This window comes from Vigna angularis, chromosome 9, assembly GCF_016808095.1.
Source record: "Vigna angularis cultivar LongXiaoDou No.4 chromosome 9, ASM1680809v1, whole genome shotgun sequence".
NCBI lineage: Eukaryota > Viridiplantae > Streptophyta > Magnoliopsida > Fabales > Fabaceae > Vigna > Vigna angularis.
The window spans coordinates 29,226,772-29,252,037 of record NC_068978.1 but is presented as its reverse complement, the minus strand read 5'-3'; the positions used below and the strand labels follow the sequence as shown (position 1 = coordinate 29,252,037).

General features: G+C 35.4%; 3 protein-coding genes across 4 annotated transcripts; 2 read left to right on the top strand and 1 right to left on the bottom strand.

Moving 5' to 3' along the window:
• Positions 1-5,272: 5,272 nt before the first annotated feature.
• On the top strand, positions 5,273-6,856 carry LOC108346258 (putative UDP-rhamnose:rhamnosyltransferase 1). The gene has a single exon (XM_017585288.2). The coding sequence runs from the start codon at positions 5,360-5,362 to the stop codon at positions 6,644-6,646; it is 1,287 nt and encodes a 428-aa protein (XP_017440777.1). The 5' UTR covers positions 5,273-5,359; the 3' UTR covers positions 6,647-6,856.
• Positions 6,857-14,012: 7,156 nt separating this feature from the next.
• LOC108346259 (putative UDP-rhamnose:rhamnosyltransferase 1) lies at positions 14,013-16,484 on the top strand. 2 transcript variants are annotated; one of them, XR_001833790.2, is made up of 3 exons: positions 14,013-15,428; positions 15,976-16,124; positions 16,245-16,484. XR_001833790.2 is itself a non-coding variant. In XM_017585289.2 (2 exons), the coding sequence occupies exon 1, from the start codon at positions 14,108-14,110 to the stop codon at positions 15,392-15,394; it is 1,287 nt and encodes a 428-aa protein (XP_017440778.1). In that variant the 5' UTR covers positions 14,014-14,107; the 3' UTR covers positions 15,395-15,428; positions 15,588-15,894. The 2 variants fall into 2 exon arrangements, 1 of the variants encoding a protein (XP_017440778.1); XM_017585289.2 differs by lacking the exons at positions 15,976-16,124; positions 16,245-16,484 and adding an exon at positions 15,588-15,894 and having other exon boundaries at positions 14,014-15,428.
• A 6,054-nt stretch (positions 16,485-22,538) lies between these two features.
• LOC108346871 (UDP-glucose flavonoid 3-O-glucosyltransferase 7) lies at positions 22,539-24,255 on the bottom strand. Its single transcript, XM_017585929.2, has one exon. The coding sequence runs from the start codon at positions 24,087-24,089 to the stop codon at positions 22,665-22,667; it is 1,425 nt and encodes a 474-aa protein (XP_017441418.1). The 5' UTR covers positions 24,090-24,255; the 3' UTR covers positions 22,539-22,664.
• Positions 24,256-25,266: the final 1,011 nt, after the last annotated feature.

Genomic DNA, 25,266 nt, shown 5'->3' with positions numbered 1-25,266 from the left:
ATTAGGGATAAAGTAATTTCGATGGTTGACATTAGTAATTAATGGAGAGGAGATGAAACTTTTTATGCACAAGAGTGAAAGTGGTGAAATCTAATCTGAGCAATATCATTTCTGACTTTTATCCATATCTAAGTGTCTTCACTACCAAAGTCCAACCTTGTAATTATGTATAAATTTATGTTTCTGCACTTGTTTGTAAATTGATGTTATGTTATTGAGTCTAGATGAGTTGTTAATCGCACAATTCTTTAGTATTACGAGTCTCTTGGGAAAACGATACTTGGACTTACCATTTTATATTACTTGAAGCGATTCGGTACACTTGCCGAAATATTCGCCCAACAAGTTTTTGGCGCCGTTGCTGTGGACTCGTGTCAATACTAGACTTTTGTATGATTTTTAACTTGTGTAGACTTGATTTTGTATATAGAACTAACTCTTTTATTGTAAATAGATTTTCACTTTTGTTTGGGTTAATTTGCGGCTTTAGCCTAGTTGTGTCTAAGTGTATGCAGGGAGATGTTCACATAAGGAGGACTGCAGCCTCAAAAGCATCGCTGAGATTGAAGGAATTATAGGACACAAGGAGATAACTATGTTGAGCATCACAAGCTGCCCCAAATTCTTCCTCCCTTGAAGATGCTCTAAGTGCTAAGTGAAAGATGAAGAAGAAAGGGAGAAGAAAAAAAGAAAGACTAGTCACCACCACCCTTTGATGAGAGATAAGGAACTCAAGCCTAGCAAGCCAAAGTTTATCAAGAGGATTGAGTGTTTGAAGATGATAAGGTAGTGGAAGTGCTAAAATGAAGAATTCAAGGTATGAGAGTTAATTTGGTGACTAGAAAGTGATTCAAGAGGAGTTGGTGAAAGGAGTACACCAACAACATCATTCGCACTTCATTGAGTAATCCGTCAAGCTAATGACGTTAAACAAGCGCTTTTGGGAGGCAACCCAGTTTTCTTACCTATTTTACTTGTGTTTGTATGGTTTTTGTGTTATGTGCATTAGTAACTTATGTTTTGCATATGTGCCTTGTTGTATTTTATTTGATTTTTGAGTTGTAATGTTGTTTTTGCGGTTTGTTTGTGTGATTTTTCTTTTTGATTGTTTTGCTGCTTTCTTTTGCATATTTCTTTTAGTTTGTTTTTGGACCTTTCTCTTCAATTGGCCGTGAGATACTAATTTTACTTTGAGCTTTCTTGTTACAGGATAAGATCTTCCTTAGGACTTAACAAGTTCAAAACCACCACTGACCAACCTTGGAGCCAGGCTTGAGCAGAGCATTATATGACTTAAAGATTTGGTTGCTCATGTAGCATGGCCTGGGGGCCAGGCCCCTACTGATGGGGGAGGTGGAGCAGTTGCAGAGCATAAGCTACTAGGAGGAGGAAGATGTTTCAGATGGAAGTGAAGCTAGTGTTCTATAGTTGTGAAGTTGCAAAGAGTCCACCTAAATCGGTTTTTCAGTTTTAATTACAAGTTTTATTTGCTTTAAGTTTTTAAATTTGGATTTTTTTTTTGACTTGCCTAGTGGATAGTTCTTGCGCAATTGGTCTGGTGATTTGAGTGAATCATATGTTAAGCTTGAATTGAATGCAAATCTCTTATGCTTGCTCTTTATCCATGAGAATTGTTTTGAAAATTTGATTGAGATTATGAGGTTGAACTTGTTGAACAAAGATCATGGTTGCTTGTATCTGTTTAGATAGATGCTTGGTTTTAATTGTGATCAATATTCTTGACATGATGTTTATAAAATTCTGGAACCTTAAGTAAACCTGTGAGATGTTGTGCCTCAGAGTTTATTGTTGAATGCTATTACTTTGGAATCACAATTGATTTCGCCTGAGTTTCTCTATTTGAACTAGTTACTTGCATTTTACAAATGATCAAGGCCATCTTGTTCTTCCACCTCTTCTACATTTTGAACCTAAAAGCCAATGCTAAACCTTTGAACCTTAGAAAGAAACCTTTCTCATTCCTGAAACCTTAAGCTTATTGAAAAATCATTAACCTCCTTACCTTGAGTTGAGATGAACATATATGTTAGAATGAGGAGAATGGTTTAAGTTTGGGGGAGTTCTTGTCATAAGGGAGCATTGAGATAACAATAAGTTGAGTAAAAAGAAAGAAAAAGAAGAAAGAAGAAGAAAAACAAAAACATGAATTCAATGAAAAAGAGTTGGGAAATAGGTTGAGAAGTGGTTTATTCAATTTTGGAGTAAAAGAGAGACTATGCTATACCATGAATTAAGTAGTTTGGTCTCTTAGCTCAAGGTGCTTTGTTGTCCAGAAAAACCAATTTTTCTTCTTATCCCAGCCACAATACAAGCTTCAAAAAGTCCTTGTGATGTAACTTGCTTGTGAATGTGTTTGATATTGTTGAAATGAAATGCAAAGTTGATTTGTGTAACACTGTGATAGTTGAGAGTAAGACAAACATCCTTATACACCAATGTGCTTGAGTGAAACACTTTCCTTGGTGAGGATTGGTTCCATGCATTCAATGAAAACATCTTGTCATTTTTGTTGATCTATCAATTGCATCTATCTTGTGATTTTAAACTGTGAGCACCACGATTGAAGTTTAGCTTGCTAAGACTATATTGTCTCTTGAATGTGATTTATAAGTTGAGCAAGCATGATTGATTTTGTTTATTTTGATTAAAAATTGTGTTTTGAGTTGCTAGACCATTGCAGTTGAATTGTTCTTTAGGCTAAGTTATCTTTTGCTTTTCATGAGGACATGAAAAGTTCAAGTTTGGGGGTGTGATAAGTGTCACAAATTACATATTTTGAGCACTTATTTTAATCTCCTTTGATGTATTATGGAGTAAAATCTCATGAAAAGTTGTATAAAATGTATATATAATTGATTTTATATCAATATGAGTGTTTTTGTTTGTTTATTTCGCAATTGAATAAGGATTGGAAATTATCAAAGAGACCCTGCGAGCCAGTGCCAGTCGCCCAGCGAGCCAGTGCCAGTCGCCCAGTGAGCCAGCACCAGTCGCCCAGCGAGCCAGCACCAGTCGCCCAGCGAAAAATCACTTACGACCCATCTCTTTAAGGACGCGAACCAGAGGCAGAGAAGTCAGTTTTGGAGGGGGAAACTCTCCCAGAACTCAGGTCTTTGGTTCTTTGGAGGCGCGATTTCACTGCAGGAGCTCATGGAGGGCGCGAGGAGCTTGTGGGAACATCTCCTCCTCTTCCTTTAGGTCTCCTTCTTCTTCCATCCACCATGTTTGTAAGCTTGAGGTTCTTCCATGGAAATGGAGAACCAAATTCATCTTGTAAGAATTGATGTAATTACTATATTCTTGTGTATTTGTTGAATGATTTGAATATATATATGCCTGCTCTGTTAATTTCTAGTTTCTTGTTTCCAATCTTAAAGCTTGCATGTAATGGGGACGTTCATGACTTGATTTTGGGATTCATGGGGTATGGGAACGTATCTTGTGATCTAGATCTGAAACAAGGAGCCTAGTGGATGTATGAAATCTAGTAGGGAACTTACTACATTAGTTGTCTTAAGATCTTTGTTCTTTAATGCGGATTTTCTTATTAATTGATCATGGATTTGATTGTTAATAGAGGATTTAGGCTTTTCACCTAAGGAATTAGGGATAAAGTAATTTCGATGGTTGACATTAGTAATTAATGGAGAGGAGATGAAACTTTTTATGCACAAGAGTGAAAGTGGTGAAATCTAATATGAGCAATATCATTTCTGACTTTTATCCATATCTAAGTGTCTTCACTACCAAAGTCCAACCTTGTAATTATGTATAAATTTATGTTTCTGCACTTGTTTGTAAATTGATGTTATGTTATTGAGTCTAGATGAGCTGTTAATCGCACAATTCTTTAGTATTACGAGTCTCTTGGGAAAACGATACTTGGACTTACCATTTTATATTACTTGAAGCAATTCGGTACACTTGCCGAAATATTCGCCCAACAGCCGCACTGTCAACCGAACCCTCATCTCGCTCAGTTGACTCAGAAAAGGAGGAAGAAGACTCTGATGTCGCCAAGGACGAAGCAGCATCATCATAACCCTATTCACCCCTCCTTGGAGAGTCCTCGAACGAAGACAAGTTCACAGTGGCCATTATTACTTGAAGAAGAATAAGTCGAACGGTAAAAGTGAGATTAAGCTAGAGAAGGTGAAAATAACGTGAAAGGCCCACCATATTTATAGGAAAAAAATCGTGGACCCTTATCCAACTCGCGTCGTTAGATCAAACACGATCCAACGGGCCCATTTGAACGACTCTTTAACTTCCTCCTAGTGCGAGAAACGAAAACAGCCTTGCGTCAGCCTAATAACGGTTATATTTTCAAAAACTACCCGAACAAATGCTCATGCAAACCATAATTCACAAAGCCCTTTTACCGATTATTCTCGGCTCAGGCTTGGGGGCCTGTGTAACATATAGACTGCTTGGTCAGTGCATTCCCAAAAGTGAGCAGTCAATCAACTTTCTAGAACCTCTAGAATAACGTAGGTCGATCGGTCGAACCTCATTGGTAACCGTTCAATACCTTACATATTAATGATACCACAAACTCAACATGATTAGTAAGGTAAAACATACTTATGAGACATTGGACCGTAATTGAGTCAGTCCTAACCAAAAGCTCACTCCGAAATTTATAAATACAGAGGTAAAGTAAGGAGGTATGTGATTACATTTATAGAACATTTAATACTTAACTATGCTAACTTATCGATATAATTAAAACTTGAGTGTCGGAGTGCTTTTGACAAGTATCCATCCACTCGGTTTGAACTTTAAAGAAGAAAAAATGGTAAGATATTGTATGAAGAGCGACAACTTGAATGAAGTGAAGTGACAAAGTGTGAAGGAGTTGTTCTCGACACTACAATCCGAAACAAATCTTATAAACTTGTATGGTAGTAAAACAAAACTATGATAAAGGAATAACTATCAAAATGTGTGTAATTAGGTGTGATTTTTACACAAGGATGGTCCAACTGGTCCCCACTTCCTTTACTTAATTTTTTTTTTGTACGAAAAACGTGAGAAGAGGTACTATTATAGATAGAAATAATGTTATAATGAAGGCAATGAATTTAAAACGGTCCCTCTTTGAGTGAAAGGTCACAAGAGAGACACTAATGAATACAAAGGTTGTCATGAATGAATGGTAGGTATCAAATTTAGTAATTTTAAAAAAGTTCCGATGTTGCCCTTGAGTCACTCATTGCAAGATGTTACATACAATAGACAACAAATTTAATCAAATCCCAACAAAGAAGAATAAATAACCATCCAGATAACCCAAGATAAAGAAGCCACACATTTATGCTTAAACACAAGCATATCCATGGCGGAGCAGCGTGAGAAACTTCACGTTGTGCTGTTTCCATGGCTAGCATTTGGTCACATTGGTCCATTTTTTGAGCTTGCAAGACTCATAGCTCAAAAGGGTCACAAAATTTCTTTCATTTCCACACCTAGAAATATCCATCGCCTACCCAAAGTGCCTGAAAACTTGCAACCTTTGGTGGATCTGATAGAACTGCCACTGCCCCGTGTTGACAAACTCCCAGAAAATGCAGAGGCCACAATGGACATTCCTCATCACCTCATTCCATACCTGAAGCTGGCTTTTGATGGTCTTCAACAACCTTTGGCCAAATTTCTGGAGAGATGCAAACCAGATTGGATAATATACGACTTTGCACCGTATTGGTTGCCGCCAATATCTTCTAAGCTAGGAATCTCAAACATCTTTTTCTGTATTTTTGGTGCATCTGCTATCTATTTTTTTCTCCTAAAGACCACAGATTTCCTTGAAGAACATTACGAGACAAATGAATCGGGGGTTTCAGACCTGTTTCGAGTCCTTGAAACTTGTAATGGTGCTCAAGTTACTGCTACAAGAACCTGCATAGAGATTGAAGGTGAGCCTCTCAAATTGTTCGAAAGCATATATAGTAAACCAGTGATTCCAATTGGTTTATTGCCACCTTCACTACAGTTCAGTGAAGACAATAATGATGAAAACTGGGATAGCATTCTTAAATGGTTAGACAAACAGGAAGAAGCGTCAGTGATGTATGTAGCTTTTGGAAGTGAAGTGACACTAAGCGATGAAGAGTTTACTGAAATTAGTATGGGAATAGAAATGTCTGGTTTTCCCTTTTTTTGGGTTCTTAAAAAGCAAAACACATCTAAGGTTGAGTTGCAGGATTTGGTTGTGAATAACTCAGGAAAGGGTTTGGTGTGGAGAAGATGGGCACCACAGATGAGGATTTTAGCACACAAGTCTGTTGGGGCATTCCTTAGTCCCTCTGGTTGGAGTTCAGTTATAGAGAGTCTTCAAGTTGGTTGTCCACTTGTTATGTTGCCCTTCCAAGCTGGTCAATTTGTAAGTGCTAGGCTTATGGAGGAGAAAAGGGTAGGTGTCAAAGTACAGAGAAGTGAGCGTGATGGAAGGTTCACCAGGGAATCGGTTGCCAATGCATTGAGATCAGTGATGTTGGAAAAAACTTATAGAAATGAAGCAGAGGAAATAAGTAAAATATTTGGGGACAAAGAACTTCACCAAAAATATGCAGATGAGTTTGTTGAATATATGGAAATCCATAGGCCTACCATAAAGGATTAGTCTTTCTGCTATTCTATTATATCATTCAAAATAGATCACTTTTTGTTGTGTTATTTCTTTCTGTATCTCTGTAATCTCAGCCTATGGCATCCCAGATTTAAATTTGATTTTATCATTGAGGACAATCACTTGTTGGAAGAACATGTGCTTTGGTGTTGTGTTTTTTCTTGTAATATGTCATCAGCTATGCAAAATTTATGTTGTGGTTTATTATTTGTAATTGATGCATAAGTTTTAAGGTTGTTTGTTATTTGTTATTATATGTAATTGATCCTTAAGTTTTAAGCTTTGTGTGAAAAACAGTATTATGACGTTAATTTTAAATTTAATCTCGTGTTAATATCATGAAATGATTTTGTAAAATGAAAATTACACTTATTTATAAATATAATTGATATAGGATTTTTTAACACATATGAAAGCTAAAATACACAAGCTCTTGTGCTTACTCGTGTTCTCAGTGTCGAGGCCACTAAGGGAGGCTCGTCAAGAGAGGTGCAAAAGCTAAAATACAAGTCGGCTCCACATATAGGATATGATCCCATATTTACCAACTTTGTAACAATCTGACACTACTGCTAACTAAGTTTATTTAAAACAAACAACTTTAACCAAATAAAAAATAAATAAAACAACAAAAATATTTTAACATGAATGATGAAACGACACTAATTAAAGTACAACTTCAACATTCCTTTTTTGTTTTGAATGCTATAAAACTCCAACAAGAAACTAAAACTTCTTTTTGGTAAAGACTTAGACTGTGTTCGTATGAAGCGATTATAATATGAAGTGAATTAATAAAGATAGATTTTATTGTTGAATGGTGTTCTTGAGGGAATTGAGAGTGACTCAAAGGGATGATTTGCAGGATATATTATTTTTTGGAGTAGCCATGATATGTTCATATTTGAAACGATTTAAATGTAAATGTCAATTTTTCAATTTGTTAAAGCGTTGTAATTTATTCCACTTTTGTATTAGAATCTACGAATTATGTATTCGATTAATGAAGCATGTATTCAATTCCAGTTTCATTACAATATGCATGGAATGATAATAACCTTAAATAATAATAATAATAATATTATTATTATTATTATTATTATTATTATTAAATAATAGTAAAAGTAATGAATGGGTGAGTATATAAATCAGTATCCCATTCCCTTATCCGGTTCCAAAGTGACTTGTATTCAGTTAGATTATTTATGTATCTGAATTCCAATCATTGCATTACAATGACCGTAACCGATTATGGGGATGAGTATGAGATTCCACCATTTGAGTTTTGCTTGTTGGTAAATTATATTCTTAGAAAAATAAATTTTAAATGTAATTATTTTACTTTATTTAAATACAAATTTATTTTATTTTCAAAATTAATTTTGATTTTATTCCTCTTATAATATTTTTTTACTAATAAATATAATCTTATATTATATTTACTATTAAAAACATTTTAATAACTTTTATTTTTTACTAATTAATATTTTTTTATTTGTCACATCAATTAAATTCTATACAAAATTTCACAAATTTTGTTTTTAGATTTACTCTCAATTACTTTCAAACTTCTTAAAAAAAAAATAACACTCAATTTACTTTCAATCTACTCAAACTTATCCAGTCCCTCTCCTCAAATTCATTCTTCAAAATAAACACACCTCATAGTAAATATATAAGCAAGTTGCAAAAGGTAGAGTTGATTATTCCTTCATTTTTCACTTTGCAGAAAAAATATTTGATATTGAAATGTTTGGTTTTTCTACTAAAATAAGGTTCTTTGAAATAGAAATAGCATATTGAATATCAACTACTACTTACGTGCATCTCTATTGTTTCATATTCAAATCTATTGCTTCATATTCAAATCTACTGACACTTTTATTAACCATAAAGCTTGATTCACATAGTACAAATTGTAGTGAATTCATATTTTTACCGATAGATTTTTATCAAATATATATTCGTCGATAAATTTTACTTATCGAAAGATTTCAAAGTCTTTTATTATCAACGAATTTTATTAACAAATTTTTATCAACGAATATATTTTCGTTGGTAAATAAAATATGTATTATCCACGAAAAATTTGTCGATAGATCTGTCAATAAAATGGGCAGGAACTTTTCTACCCAATCTTTTATTTACTGACTGATTTTTTCGTCAGTAAATCTGTCGATAAAACTGACAGAAATTTTTTGCCCATTATTTAACTTAAATCCATTGATAAATGAAATATACATTACCGATAGAAAATTCATCTATAATTTCGTTGGTAAAACGAGTGGGAATTTTCCCGTCCATTTTTCCTTTTTGTCCGCGAGCAAATCTTGTTATATATATATTTCTTTCTCACACATTTTTTCCTTATTTGCGCAAGGGAGCTTTTTCTTTTCCTACTTCTTTATCTTTCACTCCATCTTTTTCTTCTCTTCCATTCCAGCTACAAATCAACACTGCCTCCATCTCCGTTCAGCAAAGTCGCCACTTCGTTCATTCAGACCGCCTCCATCTTGGTTCAGCCAAGCTGCCCTTTCCACCACCGCGCATTGTCACCACCACACACTTCCACCACTGCGCACTGCCATCAGCCCATATTGCCACCATTGCGCATTGCCACCACCACACACTACCACCACCGCACACTTTGCTCTAAGTTCGGCCAACACCAATCTTCTATATTGGTAAAACTAAAAAAATTGAAGAAACAGAATGGAAGGAGGAGATAGGAGAAAGAAGATGAACCAAATTGATATGTTTATCGACGAATTTATCGATAAATTTACCGATGGAAAAATTATGTTAGTAAAACTTACCGATAACAGTTTTACTGACAAATTTTTGACCGTCGGTAATCCATCAGTAATTTTAATTTATCGACGAATTTTGAGCATTACGGACTGATTAGTCACTATTGAAATGTCCTTATAATACATAGTTCTGACTTGTGCAAAATTTGATTCCAAAATTTAGTGTCCCTTTCACATATACTTTAGACACTAGTTTAGTAGTTGTTAAGTACATTAATCTACAAACTATACTTCTATAGAAAGTTTCATCAATTAGTTCAACTTCATCTTTTTTGCTTGGCTCTCCTTCTTACACATTAGATTATCTACTCATCCATTTTTTTTTTTCGAAAATTCCTTAGCATATTTGACAAACGAACACTTTCTCTCACTAACTCAATTTTTTTTAGTGTACGGAGGATGGGTTTATGATCAACCCCTACTTTTTCACAAAATCAATTAAATTAATTGGAGGTGTACTCTTTGCCGTTGTTAAATCTCAATACTTGTTTCAATCCATTGCATGAATTGCAAAAAAAAAACACCGACAACTTCTGAATTGAATATAAGAAAATAGATCCACCACTTTCTAGAGTACATCAATAGATAAAAAATAAAAATAACATGCTACCATTGAGAAATGAAGTGTTGTAAGGTCCAAACATGTATAACATGTCAAGTGACATCTTTTTGGCGTTTGAGTTATTTACTTTGACATATTATAGTTCAAATGTTATTCTCGAAAGTCCTTTAATACATAAAAAAGGTTAAAACATTTGGATTATAAAGACTAAATTCATTTATTTTTAAAATCGAGAATTAAAATATATCAAAATTTTAAACAGAGACGAATTTCAAGTTCACATCAAATAAATAAACATAGATTATTCACATAAATAAATTATTATATTTCATAAATGAAATTGAAACCATAATTTCAATTTACCTCATAAGATTGATTTTTCAATTCAAGTTCTTGATTTGCATTTCACGCAACAGTGAAATTTTCCATTCAATTCAAATACGGGTTTTCTAATCCACCTCAAGTCGTATATATTTTTCCATTCAATTGCACATTCAATTGCAAATTAAGTTTATCTTAATTTGGGAAAATGGATTCATATTAATGTTGTTGGGTAGGAGAATCATAAATCTAACACCATATTGTTAACTTATTGAAAAGCATATCAAATCGTTTAAGTAATATAGAGGATAAGTCCAAGTATCATTTTTTAAGAAATTTTCCTTTGTGTTATTAATTATAATTATTTACTAATTTAGACAATGAATATAAACATGGATTGATTCAATAAGTTGAAAACATTTAATGTTAGTAAATATAAAAGTTGTAAAATGATTCACATAAAGACTTATTGGTGTTGACTTCATGACCCAAGCTCTATGCACTCATCCACACAATATATCTCCACTAGTAAAAAAAAGTCTTTTTAACGCGCTATATACACCTCGGTTTTACTGAAACCGGGACGTATAAAAGCGCGGTGGCAATTCTGTAAATACTGAGTGGTTATATGCTTCGGTTATTCACGAACCGGTGCCTATAGCTGTTAGCGCCTCGGGTAGAAGCATAACCGAGGCATAAATGGTCTGCCAGAATATCACGCTTTTCCTTCTTTTTTACTAGTGCTCCCTCCCCATTTTTCCTTCTTTCTTTCTTTTCATGACAGATTTCTCACTTCTCTTTGAGCCCTTTATCTGAATCTTGATATTCTACAACATTTCTTTTATTTCTTGGATAGTTCTTCTCCATTCAGCACTACTCTATGGATATCTTTCTTCCGTCTTCTCTTCATCATTAGCCAAGTACTTTCGTTCTTTAAAGAATTTTCTTGGCTTTCTTGATGTTTTGCAGACTGTCTTTCATAATATCCCTACTCTTCTTTACTTCTTTATTTCCTTTCTTGTTGTCATGAAGAAATTTCTCCTTCCCTCCCCTTCTTGCTCTGTCAAGAGATTTCTTTCTCCCTTTTGAGTCCCTTTCTTGATTTTGGTCTTCCAATATCATTTATTTCAATTCTTGGCAATTTCTTCTCCATTCTACCATCCTTATTTCTTGTTCGCTCGCCCACCTCTCCCAGGTATTGTTACTTCCTTCCATGCTTCCACCTTTTCCTCTATCCGACAGGTCAGATCAAATTGTTAGACTTCTTTAGTCAAGAAGTCTATCTATCACTCAAAATAGCACACACAACAGAGAAGATTGGACAACAACAATATTGTATATTACTCTGATGAACAAGAATACAAATGTACAACATCCAACTCTCAAGGGAGCACTCTCACTTCATAGGAACAACCTCCTGTCAATACAATTAATATTAAAGGCTACCCCTCACGCAACTTCTTATAAAGACTCCTTCCAACCAACTAACCAACTACAACTAATTCCTAATCTATGTCCTTCTACCTAACCAACTACAACTAATTCCTAATATGTTTCCTTCTACCTGTACCCATTATATTCAATCACCTTATATCCTATTATCATTAGTGGAGAAAAAAGTTTCAAGTCAAGTGTGTGGGTCGGCCTGCTAGCCTGCAGGCCAATTCCAATGTGCGACAAACCAATATTTTCATGGGTGTTGCTCCCTCCACCACCACACCTCTCTTCCTCCACCTCCCCAATTTTCTTTAATTCCAATTATATTCTCAGGTTAAAATTTTTTACTTTTATTTACTTTTACTATTTTAATATTTTAATTTATTTAAAACCTCTGATTTACTCCTGCACCTCTTCCATTTCCGTTTACCAATCTCTCTTCCGTCAAGCCTCTTCTCCTTCCATTTCCGTTTACCATTCTCTCTTCCGTCAAGCTTTCACTTCTCCTCCTCCCTTTCTTTCTTCTTCATTTTCAGGAGGCCCTTTCTTTCTTTTTCATTTTCCGGAGGACCGTTTGTGGAGTAGCCGTTGGGCGGAGGAGGCCGTTCATCTGGGTGGAGGAGCGGATCTGCGGCGTCCAGGTTTGTTTTCCGTTTACGCTGGTGCTTTCTGCTTTGTCGCGCTGAACAGTGTCCACGAAAGGCCAAAACGGATGTGGGACATCCGTTTGCCTTCGACGAATGTCCGACTTCCGTCGACTCCCTCTCTTCCCACATCCTTCTCTCACTCTCTTCCCACATCCTTTTTGAGATCCGTTTGGTGCCGTCGGAGAGCCGTTGGTGGTGCGGTGGTGTGGGTGTTCCTGTTGCGGTGGTGTGGAGGTGGTGGTAGGCGGTGGTTCGTGGGCGGTGCGTTAGTGGGTGGAGAAAACTGCTGGAGGTTAGTTTTCTTATTCTGGTATTTTGTTGTTCCGTTTCTGTGGAGGGGATGACCGGAGCGCCAGAACGGATGTCGCACATCCGTTTGGCACTGAAACAGATGTCGACGGATCATCACCTCCATTGAAGGATTGACATCCGCACCTGAGACGAAGCTCCTCCTGCTGCTCCGATAACCACCACCATCTTAAACGTTCCAGCACAACCCACTACCGCGGTTTCTTGCCAGCCAACGTTCCAGCACAGCCCACCACCACACCGACTCACACCACGCACACTTACCCCACCACCACAATCTAGCTCGGAAGGAGAAGAAGAAAAGCATGAATGATTTCCGTGTGCACAGTTTACTGGTCTGTGGGGGTGCATTTGTTATAAAGGAGAGAAGAATACTAATTAATGAAAGTAGATTAATGTTGTTGGTAAAAATTTACTGCGAGGCAATTTGGTCATGAAAAGGTGCAGGGAGTATTGAATGGAGGTGGAGGGAGCATCTCTCTATTTTCATCTCACATAGTTTATGTACGACAGCAAGTCTGACCCGCATATTGTGGGCCAAGTGTGAGCCAAGCCTAAACTGGTCAAGCTGGTCCGTATTGAGTAGTACAAAGACTATTTATAGGCTCTTTAACATGATTCTTCAACTATATGCATTAATTATAACTATTACAATTAATAAACTATATTTCATGCCTTAATAATTACTAGAAACAACTTTTGCAATTTCTTAAGATAATTAATATAATAACTTGCAATTATCCAGTTTACCAAACAAAATTTTCCATAAACTTAAATGTTTATTCTGTCTTTTATTATTCTTCCCTACATCTAACTTTGTCAGGTACATTCTACAACAAGTTTGCTCCTTTCATTAATAGTTGGATTCTTCTCTATAACTAACTTTAATTTTTTTTTTGTATGTTTACATATTATAAACTTGTATGCTAGTAAAATAAGACTATGATAAATGAATAACTATCCAATAACAATAAAATGTGTGTAATTAGGTGTGATTTTTACACAAGGATGATCCAATTGGTCCCCAATTTCTTGACTTAATTTTTGTTGTACGTGAAACGTGAGAAGAGGTACTATTATAGATAGAAATAATGTTAAAATGAATGCAATGAATTTAAAACGGTCCCTCTTTGAGTGAAAGGTCACAAGAGAGACACTAATGAATACAAATGTTGTCATGAATGAATGGTGGATATCAAATTTAGTAATTTTAAAGGGAGTTCCGATGTTGCCCCTGTGTCACTGATTGCATGATGTTATATGCAGGAGAGAACAAATTTAGTCAAATCCCAAAAAAGAAGAACAAATAACCATCCAGATAACCCAAGATAAAGAAGCCACACATTTATTCTTAAACACAAGAATATCCATGGCGGAGCAGCGTGAGAAGCTTCACGTCGTGCTGTTTCCATGGCTAGCATTTGGTCACATAGGTCCATTTTTTGAGCTTTCAAAACTCATAGCTCAAAAGGGTCACAAAATTTCTTTCATTTCTACACCTAAAAATATCCATAGCTTACCCAAAGTGCCTGAAAACTTGCAACCTTTGGTGGATCTGATAGAACTGCCACTGCCCCGTGTTGACAAACTCCCAGAAAATGCAGAGGCGACAGTGGACATTCCTCACCACCTCATTCCATACCTCAAGCAGGCTTTTGATGGTCTTGAACAACCTTTGACCAAGTTTCTGGAGAGACGCAAACCAGATTGGATAATATACGACTTTGCACCGTATTGGTTGCCGCCAATATCTTCTAAGCTAGGAATCTCATGCATCTATTTCTGTATTTTTAGTGCATCTGCTATCTATTTTTTTCTCCTGAAAGACACAGATTTTGCTGAAGAACATTATGAGAAAAATGAATCGGGGGTTTCAGACCTGTTTCGAGTCCTTGAAACTTGTAATGGTGCTCAAGTTACTGCTACAAGAACCTGCATAGAGATTGAAGGTGAGCCTCTCAAATTGTTCGAAAGCATATATAGTAAACCAGTGATTCCAATTGGTTTATTGCCACCTTCACTACAGTTCAGTGAAGACAATAATGATGAAAACTGGGATAGCATTCTTAAATGGTTAGACAAACAGGAAGAAGCGTCAGTGATGTATGTAGCTTTTGGAAGTGAAGTGACACTAAGCGATGAAGAGTTTACTGAAATTAGTATGGGAATAGAAATGTCTGGTTTTCCCTTTTTTTGGGTTCTTAAAAAGCAAAACACATCTAAGGTTGAGTTGCAGGATTTGGTTGTGAATAACTCAGGAAAGGGTTTGGTGTGGAGAAGATGGGCACCACAGATGAGGATTTTAGCACACAAGTCTGTTGGGGGATTCCTGACTCACTGTGGTTGGAGTTCAGTTATAGAAAGTCTTCAAGTTGGTTGTCCACTTGTTATGTTGCCCTTCCAAATTGATCAATTTGTAGTTGCTAGGCTTATGGAGGAGAAAAGGGTAGGGGTCAAAGTTAAGAGAAGTGAGCATGATGAGAAGTTCACCGGGGAATCGTTGGCCAATGCATTGAGATCAGTGATGTTGGAAAAAACTTATAGAAATGAAGCAAAGGAAATGAGCAAAATATTTGGGAACAAAGAACTGCACCAAAAATATGCAGATGAGTTTGTTGAATATATGGAAATCCATAGGCCTGCCATAAAGGATTAGCCTTTCTGCTATTCTATTATATCATACAAAATAGGTGAGCTTTTGTTGTGCTATTTCTTTTCTATTTGTGCTAATATCTTATAAATTTCATATTACATAGTCTGCGATGAAGGTGCTATACCTAATTATCATATTACATAGTCTGCTATTATCTTATATTATGGAACATTTTACCTAATTAAAAAACATGTAGGTTGAGGTATAAAGACCCTGGCATCCGAGATTAAATTCGTATTATCATTGAGGACAATGACTTGCTGAAAATAAAAGCCACTGGTTTGCTGTCTTGTTTTTTTTGTAATATGTCATCAGCCAGGATATTTCAAAGTTTATGCTATGGTTGATTATTTGTATTAGATGCTTAAGTTTTAAGTTTGTTTGTTATTGGTTGAGTTGATTAGTGGTGATGGAAACCTAGTGGAGATCCATGCATGGACCTACAACTTTAAGGACTTTTACCATTGTATTTTATGTTTTGTCTAACATTATAAATATATGTATATGTTTTTCTTTAGGCATTCTATTTGAACTAAGATTTTTATTCAGGGTTAGCTGATTTGGTGATTTTTTCTGCGTTTTAGGGTTCCCCTGTCGTTTCTGGTTTTTTTACCTTTCAGGTTGCAAAGACAATGGAGATCGAATCACGATTGGTGGCAACCTAGCGAGTAGCTCGCAAAGAGGCGCTTGTATGTTTGGGTGGTCTCTGCAGCGGCATTGACGAGGTGATCAGGTGAAGATACTTCAAAGTGGTGGTTGATTTGGGAATTTTCGCAGATTCAACTTTTTATTGTCAATTTTGCATCAGTTCACATACATCTTTTTTTAGTTTTTGATTTAGGAATTTTCGCAGGTTCTGATTTTGTATCGCAGTGGTGAAAATGTTAGGCGAACTCGCGATTGGGTTCCTGCAATTTGCAATTCTGTCTACGGTGACTGCCATGGAAGCGTGATTTGGTTACCGGAGAAGATGAAGATGACATTCCAAGAGCAATGTTTGGTGCTGATAGTGTTTTTTGGACCTTTCCATGTGTTGTATGATATGAGATGATCACTTTGCCCTTATTTAAATTTTATTTTCCCTCTTTTCACACACGTTTTTAATTTCACATCATTTAAGAAGGCACTGTCAGCATGTCACGTAACATCCTCCTTAACAACGTCTTCTCAATTTCACTTAAAGCTCCTATTTGATTCAATTTTATAAAAATAAGAACCTAATTGAAACGCCGAAAAAGGAAGAGACATATTTCAGATTTCGAAGACGAAAATAACGACCTACCGAGACATTAATCCTAACTTATAATTCTATATTTCTTCATTTATACTGGTCTAATAATTATAATTTTTGAAATGTTGCCAAAAGAAAATGAACTTTACACCTTTGAGAATTTTGTATATTTACTTATAATTAGTTGTAAAAGTGGCTTTCAGATGGAAAACGAGATAAATTTAAATAATATTTTTTTATGATTTAAAAAATAATTTCACTATCGCAATTAAATTTTTTATTCTTAAAACTATGTATTTTATACAAAATCCAAATTTTAAATCTATATCAATATATTTGAATAAATAAATCTTATAAAATCTAGATTTTAACTTTAAGATTTGTGTAAAATACCTTAGAAATTCACTGGAAATAAAACTTACAATAGAATTGAACAAGGACGGACGTACGAAACAAGACAAGACAAGAAAAACATAGGGTAAGCTTATGTAATTTAATTCATGCATAAACATACATTTCAACCAATTCAACACACAAGGTACATTTCATCATACATATCATACGAAGCCTATTACTAGACTGACTGTCCGGACTGTATGAAATCTGTGTAGCTACGACGTTCGTGCACCCGGGTGATGTAGTAACTGGAATACCCTCATCAGCTGCCACCCGAGGTTAGTCCTATCTGTCCAAAGTAACCCTAAGGACTAAGACCTCCTGTCGTTCCCACACATGACCTACTCCCCTCTATGTGAGGACGAGTACTCACGGAACATCAGGATGAACCACTAGCTTAGCATAACCACATTCATACATTACAAATTCCAATATTCATTTATGAGTCGTTCCTCTCCAGAACGCTCGTCCAAAATCAACATTTTTCCATCCATATCATATTCTCTTTTATTTCATTAATTATCATCTCACTTAAATATTTCACCCAAAAATCCATTCGGATACAATTTACCGAACATTCAATCCTGACTCAGAACGAGATCGCACAATTAGAGCTAGACCGAGGGGTCTCCAGTTCCAGAATGGATTTAGACCAAGAGATTTACTATCGGTTTGAGAAAGAAATCGAGTACAATCATACATCACGAGAAACAAATAGAACGAACGTAAATTACAAAATGAGCCAATTAGATGAACTAACTCTTAAGAGCTCCAACCGAACACCTAAATAACCTTGCTCAATACTAAGGCTTTAGGCCGGAACCAATGGACACAGACACTTCAAGATATTCAAAGAATAGTACGTAGAGGAATTCCCATGAAGAAACCGAACGCTTATGAAAACTTAGATTATTTAGGTTTAGTATCAAGAAATACGAATGCTAGTTAAAGACTGAACACTATAGTGAGCGAACCCTAGTGGGCTTGAATGAACGCTCTTGTTATGAAGTTTAGCTTAAGGAGTTAGAACGAGTGCCTGGTGTAAGACCAAACACTTGTTTAGGACGAACACTTGGTATAATACCTAGTGCTACTAAACCTTAAAGAGAGGGTCTTGATAAATATACCAAAATACTATTGAAGTAGTGTTTAAGAATAACTAGAATATACAAATACATATATACATATATATACTTAAGCTTATCACGGAATATCGGGACATAACTATGCTTTGGCCGAACGCTCAAACATAGTATTACAACACGAAGACACTCGCACTCAACTAGGATTCTTCCCAAATGAAAGAATCCAATTCTAACCAAGTTCACTCAGAAAACCGAACGGTCAAAGACTGTTCAGTAACAAACATATACTATCTTAGGGGAATTTCATATTCAGAATTCATATATATATTCAAACTCATTTCTTAACATATAACTTCATAACTTTACACATTCATATCATAATCACTTTCATATTTCATACCATCCAAACATAGAGATTTCATACATTTCATGCATCATAACATAACTCAATCATTTTTCATATCAACTCATCTAGTCAACGAACGTTCATACAGCACATAATCATGTAAATTAAATTAATAAGCTTCCCTTACCTCTAGCGTGAACGAACGTCCTAAAGACAGATTTTGGTTCGCCTGACTACAGATCTTTCTACTCTCAACGCTCAACAACTCTTCAAACTAAACCAAACAACATAAAATTAATAATGGTTCAGACCAGATGACCACATGCAACCAGAAATATGTTTGCATGTACTAGAAAACGATCGGCTCAGATAAGGAAACTTACCGGTTTCAGAACTCGAAACTGTTCGGTTCAAAATGAAGCTCTGGACGCCGGAAGTGTTTCTACGGTGCCTGAATGGTGATCGGAGAAGAGAAATGGTGAGTTTTGGTAGAGACAAGGGAGAACTTTTAGTGAGAAGGAGGGGAAAATGAGAAGTTCAAAGTTTTGAGGAAGAAGGGTGCATGCAGAGAGAGTGAGACGGGTTTTTCAGAAAAACGAACGTCCGCTCATCTGCTGACACCTGCCCTCCACTATCTGATTTCCAAATCCTCGTTGCTTGACATCTGGCGTCCATTTAGAGAAGTTTTGGATGCGTTTTTAATGAGGTCTGACATATATATATATATATATATATATATATATATATATATATATATATATATATATATATATATATATATATATATATATATATATATATATATATATATATTAACATAGAAAATAGGGATTTATAAGACTTGAGAAGGTTTAAAAAAATGATCTGTAAATATTTTATTATTAAAAGGTTAAATTATATATAGGTTTTATTATAAAAAAATTAGATAAAAATTCTTGTTTATCTCTTAAAAATATTTTACTTTAATTTTATGTGATTTTTCTTTGTGTTACTTCATTCATTTTTTATTAGTTTTTTAATTAGATATTATCTCTTAGCTCACTATGAGAAGTCTAAATAACATCCCATTTTAATAGTAAAATACTACTAAAATGAATATTATATATGATAAATTAACTAATATAAGAAACAAACTTACGAATAGACAATATCTATACTTGTAGATTCGTTTGACTTCTTTACTGAATTCCCTCGATCACATATCGTTAAAGTAACTGAAACAGATGTCTCCCTAAGCTCACACCAATCAGGTAATCATTGCAAAAGAGAAAACATACAAGAACAGACAACAGAAAAGCAAGGGTAAGCTATATATAAAAGAGTTCATACAATTGTATCACAAAACACATTCACATAATTATTCAAACAAGATAAATTAGTTCAGACATCCTAACATGTTATGACCTAGACTTGACCGTCCAGACTTAGAATGATTGCTGAGTTATGGCGGGTTATGCACTCGTGGTGGCCTCTACTGCTTTGCAAAGTCATTGCCAATGGGTTTCACCCTACCACACTCACGAGGTTAGTCTGTTCCGGGCCTTGAGGCATACTGGAAGCCCCCAAGACTAAGACCTCCTCCTACTCCTCACAACATGGTTCAATCCTCTCTACTTGAGAATGAAAGACATTGGAGTTTTAGGATAACCCCCAAAACTAGGCTTCCTGCAATCATTCTAAACTTACACAGGGCACCACCATGTAACCTCTCCGTGAGGATCATGGAATTGCGTCCATCAACCATACTTTCACTTTAAAACTTAACTCAAGACATGAACAACCAAATACCATAATGCATGATCATACAATATCATATATACTTCTACACCATTATAATAATCAAAACATAGCTCAAGGTTATCCGAAAATAGGGATAAAAAGAATAAAAACAGGTTCTGGACTAGACGCTCAGCGCACCAAACTCGTTGTGCGAAAACAGAAACAATGGGTTCTGCTCACTGACCTCTCACTCAGTGCACCAACTCTGTGCGCTCAGCTAAAGCCCATTCGCTCAGTGCACCAAGTCTGTGCGCTCAACTAAACTGAAAATTCTGATATATAGTATCAGATCCTAACCCTTCGCATAATGCCTCAATTCGTTATGCGAGAGCCCCAAGCAGTGGCTCGAACTCCCTAAACACTCGTAAAGCGCACCTATTCGCTATTCGAATAAAATGACAGTGGTTCTAGACCCCAACCAGGCGCTCAGCGTCTTGATTCACTGTGTAGATCAGCAAACAGAGAACAACCTCTGAAAACATTCGCACAGCGCATCTATTCGTTGTGCGAATGCCCTGGTAGAGAGCATCTCGCCAGGGTGACTCGTTGTGCGAATTCATTCGCTCAGCGAGTCTACATAATTTGCAGCACCAAAATTCTGCAGAATTATGCCACTCAAACACCAATAACCAATTCTAACTATTTCTCCCAATTCTAACCAAGGTGGAAGGTCGGAACGCAGGTGGTGGTGTCGGGGGTGGAGGCCGAGGCGGAGAGAGGGAGGAGGGCTATATGGGTGGGGAAGGCGTTGATGTGGATTTTGCAGAAGCAAAGTGTGGTGGAGGATGCACCCTGGAGAGTTAAGGGGTTTGGTTGGAGAGTGAAGTTTCAAAGCTAGAGATTTTGAATTTCCAACGTGTCATGAAACATTGACACACTGTTAGCCAACCAGCTTACTGAAAAGTTAACGCGTTTTCTAAGACTAAAATTATACTTTTATTAAAAAAAAGATGAAAATGTAGAAGTTTGAAAGAGGACAAAATCAAAAAATGTTTGATAGTTAAAGAATTAAAAACATATTTAAATATATATATATATATATATATTTATTGTAATTTTATGATATTTTTGTGAATATTTAAAATAAAGTAAAATTGTGAAAATAGTAATTATATTTACATGGGTTTAATATTATTTACCTGAGTATTTAAAATAGAACAATAAAATTATTTACACAAAGTGTTTTTAAAGAAAAGTGAAATAGAAAATATATTAAAACTATATTTTCGAAATGTTAAAAACACGCTAGAACCATAATTTATTTATTTTATTTAAGAACAATATTTTAAAAATATGCTAAACACTAAAAATATTTTTTTTAGTTTTAATATTTTATATACTTTCATTTTTTTAATTTTCATTTTTTTATGACTTTTATATTTTTATTTAAAAAAATAGTGTAGAATGCAGCAAACAGACAATAATCAAACAAATACCAAAAAGTAAAGAAATAAAAGCAAAGAAAATAAAACAGCCAAATCTACAACCCATCGCCGGCAATGGAGATTGGGAGGAGGTTCGACTCTTTCCCTGTTCATTGTTATGAATCCTGGAGCTATGTTTCTTCACAGGCTTCCTTCTTGTTATTAAGCCATCAGTGATGTTCATAGACCCAGTTTTCATTAAAAGTTTTGTTGATGATAATACGGGGAAAGGTAGCTCTGTGTATGCAGGTACCGATAAAAAACATCACTCACAGTAATAATTTTACTCTTCAATTGAGTTATTTTTACTGAACATTTAATAAAACTTGAATCAAATATAAATAATAAAAACTCATAAGATCAATTAACTTAAAATAAAATCTATTTCAATCTTATATTAATAACTTAAATAATATTTTTTTAAAATAAATAAAAAATTAAAATTATTTACGTATTTATTTTATTTTTATCGAAATCAAAATAAATATTATCCTCAAAACTAATAAAATAAAATTTTAATGAATTCTTAAAATTTAAGTTTATCTGCGGCTCATGTTATATCTCCTGTGATAGAAGGTGATGGCGTTAGAACGATGAAGGTGAACTTAAGATATTGGTCATGAAGCTGTATTGGGATAGCAATTTTGAGGAAAAAATTTGATTCTGAATATGTCTTTTGTGTGTTCTCTGCTGGATTATCACGGGTTGGTGGGAAACGGGAATTACGGAGCACAGTTGGAGGCAGAAAATTACGTACGGAGAGGGAGCTTTTAACAATCCACTGGGTATTGTCGGCCATTGCTGATTAGAGATACCAAAATTATTGCATGGGCTGGCAAAATAAACAAAGGGACAATAAAAAAATTATTTAAAGAAGCAAGAGGGAAGATTTAATAATTTTTAGTGTTTTTCATTCCATCTCCATGTATAGCCTTCATCACTGGTAAATTTATTCAAAATACAACATGTAAGATTGGTAATAGAAGCAATAACAAGCATAAAGGCATAAGGATTAGCGTGTGTCTCTGAGGCGTTTGAGGCGTGTGAGATGAGCAATGAGCGCAGTTAAATTATTGTAAGAGGACCCTCCATCCTGAAGAGCTTGTTTAGCCTTATCCGAAAACTCCTGTGCACGGCGTCTGATTTGGTCAGCTTCATCACCGCCGTCCATCAGCCTCCTCACAGCCTTCTCGATGCAATCTCTGGTGACCAGCTTCTCCCTCTCTCCGTAGCCGGTCTCTCTCCACTCGGTGGCACCCACCTCCACCGCCACCCCACGCACCTCAGTAACCAGCCTCTCGTTGTAGAACTGATCCCCTAACACCGGCCACGTCAGCATGGGAACTCCAACTGTAACGGCCTCTAAAGTAGAGTTCCAACCGCAGTGCGTGAGAAAGGCCCCGACAGCATTGTGGGCCAGGATAACAAGCTGCGGGGCCCACCCTCTGATGATAAGCCCTTTCTCTGCGTTCCTCTCTTCGAACCCCTTTGGCAGCCACTTCGTCTTCTCCTCTTCGCTCTCATCCTCTTTCCCCTTCTTTTCCGGAACCACCCATACGAAATTATGCGCCGCTTCTTCCAGCCCACACGCCATCTCGAAAAGCTGTCTATCCGGAAACCGACACATGCTACCGAAACATACATACACAACAGATTTCGCCTGCTTCGAGTTCAGCCAACTCACACACGCTTCCTCGCTCACCACACTCTTCTCGCCTCTCTCTTCGCCGCCTTTCGCAACTAGACATGCTGGCCCAAGATGCCAGGCTTTGTGGGCCTTGCCTTTCTCGTAGTGCTGGATGTACTCTTCTCCGTCAAGCTCCACGAAGTTGTTCACGATGAGACCATCGCTCTTCATCTCTGTTTCCAGAAGACTCTCCAAGAAGGCGGTAACCCTCTTGGGAGGTCTCGACCACAAGGTGATGCAATGGGGAAAATCGGGGATCACGAAGGGATCGGCGTCGGAAACAAGTGCGGGGTTCAATCTCACGGACTCCATGGCGGCCACGGTGAAGAGGGAGAAGCCGTTGAAGGCGAGTCTGGCGATGCGGAGATTGTTCGCCACGTCATGCACCCAGGGGTGGAAGAAGTCGGCGACGACGCAATCGGGTGGGTGCTGCTCTAGGAAACGGCTGATGGGGACGCGGAGGAGCATGCTGGCGTGGAAGAACTTTCGGGCGCTTTCAAGGTCATTGGCTGCGGACATGAGTTCTGCGCCGTCGGAGAAGCCGGCTTCTTGGGCGGGGAAGTCGACAACATGGAGGAGGAGGGAGGGGCTGGATTTGCGAAGGATTTGGGCGTAGGAGGGAGTGGTGATGACAGTGACGCGGTGGCCACGTGCGGCGAATAGTGTGGCTATGTTGCAGAGAGGGATGAGATGGCCTGGTGCTAGGAAAGGAATGAAGTGAATGTTGAGCTGTGGGTGTTCATTATTCATGGCTCTGACGAAGTTCACAAGATGCTTTTCACCGCTTTCTTGATAACAGTGCTTTCGATACAAAGGAAAGCACTCGTTGCATTCCTTTTTCAGGGTCGTGGTTATTTTATACTAGATTCCAAGTTCATAAAATATTATTTTATTATAACACTGACATTTGTTTTTTCCTTTAGAGTGATTCATCCTAGCCTCCAACACCTCCCTCGTCTTTTCAAAAATTCTATTTTTAATCTTCTAATATTTTATTCTTATTCTAAATCTCTAAATTTCATTTTTAACTTAAAAAAATATCTTTTCATTTTTTTTTCTTATTAAAAATACTCTATACCACTTTAATAATAATTAAATTTAAAATTTAAATATTATTTAATATAATTTTATATTTTAATAAATATGATTTATATTATAATATTAATTATATTAAAAATATAAAAATAAAATAATTAAAATAAAAATAATAAAAATAAATAAAAAATTATATTAAATAAAATATTTAATATATTTAAATATATTAAATTATATTAAAATACTAAAATAAATTAAATAATTATTAAAATTTAAATAAAAGACAAAATTTTAAAAATAAGTATTTATTTAAAATCAAATAAAATTATATTAAAAAAATATTTAAATAAATTTAAATTATATTAAAATATTAAATTAAATTAAATAATTATTAAAATTTAAATAAAAAATAAATTTCTAAAAACAATTGTTCATCGGTATCCGTAACATTACTTATTGGATATCTATATCCGATTAACAAATCTTTTCAAAATTTTGTTTTTTCTAACTTTAATAATTATTGAATTTAATTTAATATTTTAATATAATTTAATATATTTAAATACATGATTATAAATATTTATTATTATTATTATTTATTTTATTTTATTATTTTATTTATAAGTTTTTAATACAATTATTATTATAATATAAATCATATTTTAATAATTATTAAAATATAAAATTATATTAAATAATATTTAAATTTTAAATTAAATTAAATTATTATTAAGGTGGTGAATAAAAAAGAAAAGAAAATAAAAAAATATTCATTAAAGTTGAAAATGAAAATTTTGAAAAAGTTAGAGGTGTAGGATAGGATGTTAGAAGGTTAAAAATGTAATTTTTCGAGGTGCAGGATGATATCTTGGAGGTGTAGGATGAAACACTC

What these genes read in the sequence shown, in the direction of transcription:
- LOC108346258 (XM_017585288.2), top strand. Translation starts at nt 5,360, where the DNA reads ATGGCGGAGCAGCGTGAGAAACTTCACGTTGTGCTGTTTCCATGGCTA.
- LOC108346259 (XM_017585289.2), top strand. Translation starts at nt 14,108, where the DNA reads ATGGCGGAGCAGCGTGAGAAGCTTCACGTCGTGCTGTTTCCATGGCTA.
- LOC108346871 (XM_017585929.2), bottom strand. Translation starts at nt 24,089, where the DNA reads ATGAATAATGAACACCCACAGCTCAACATTCACTTCATTCCTTTCCTA.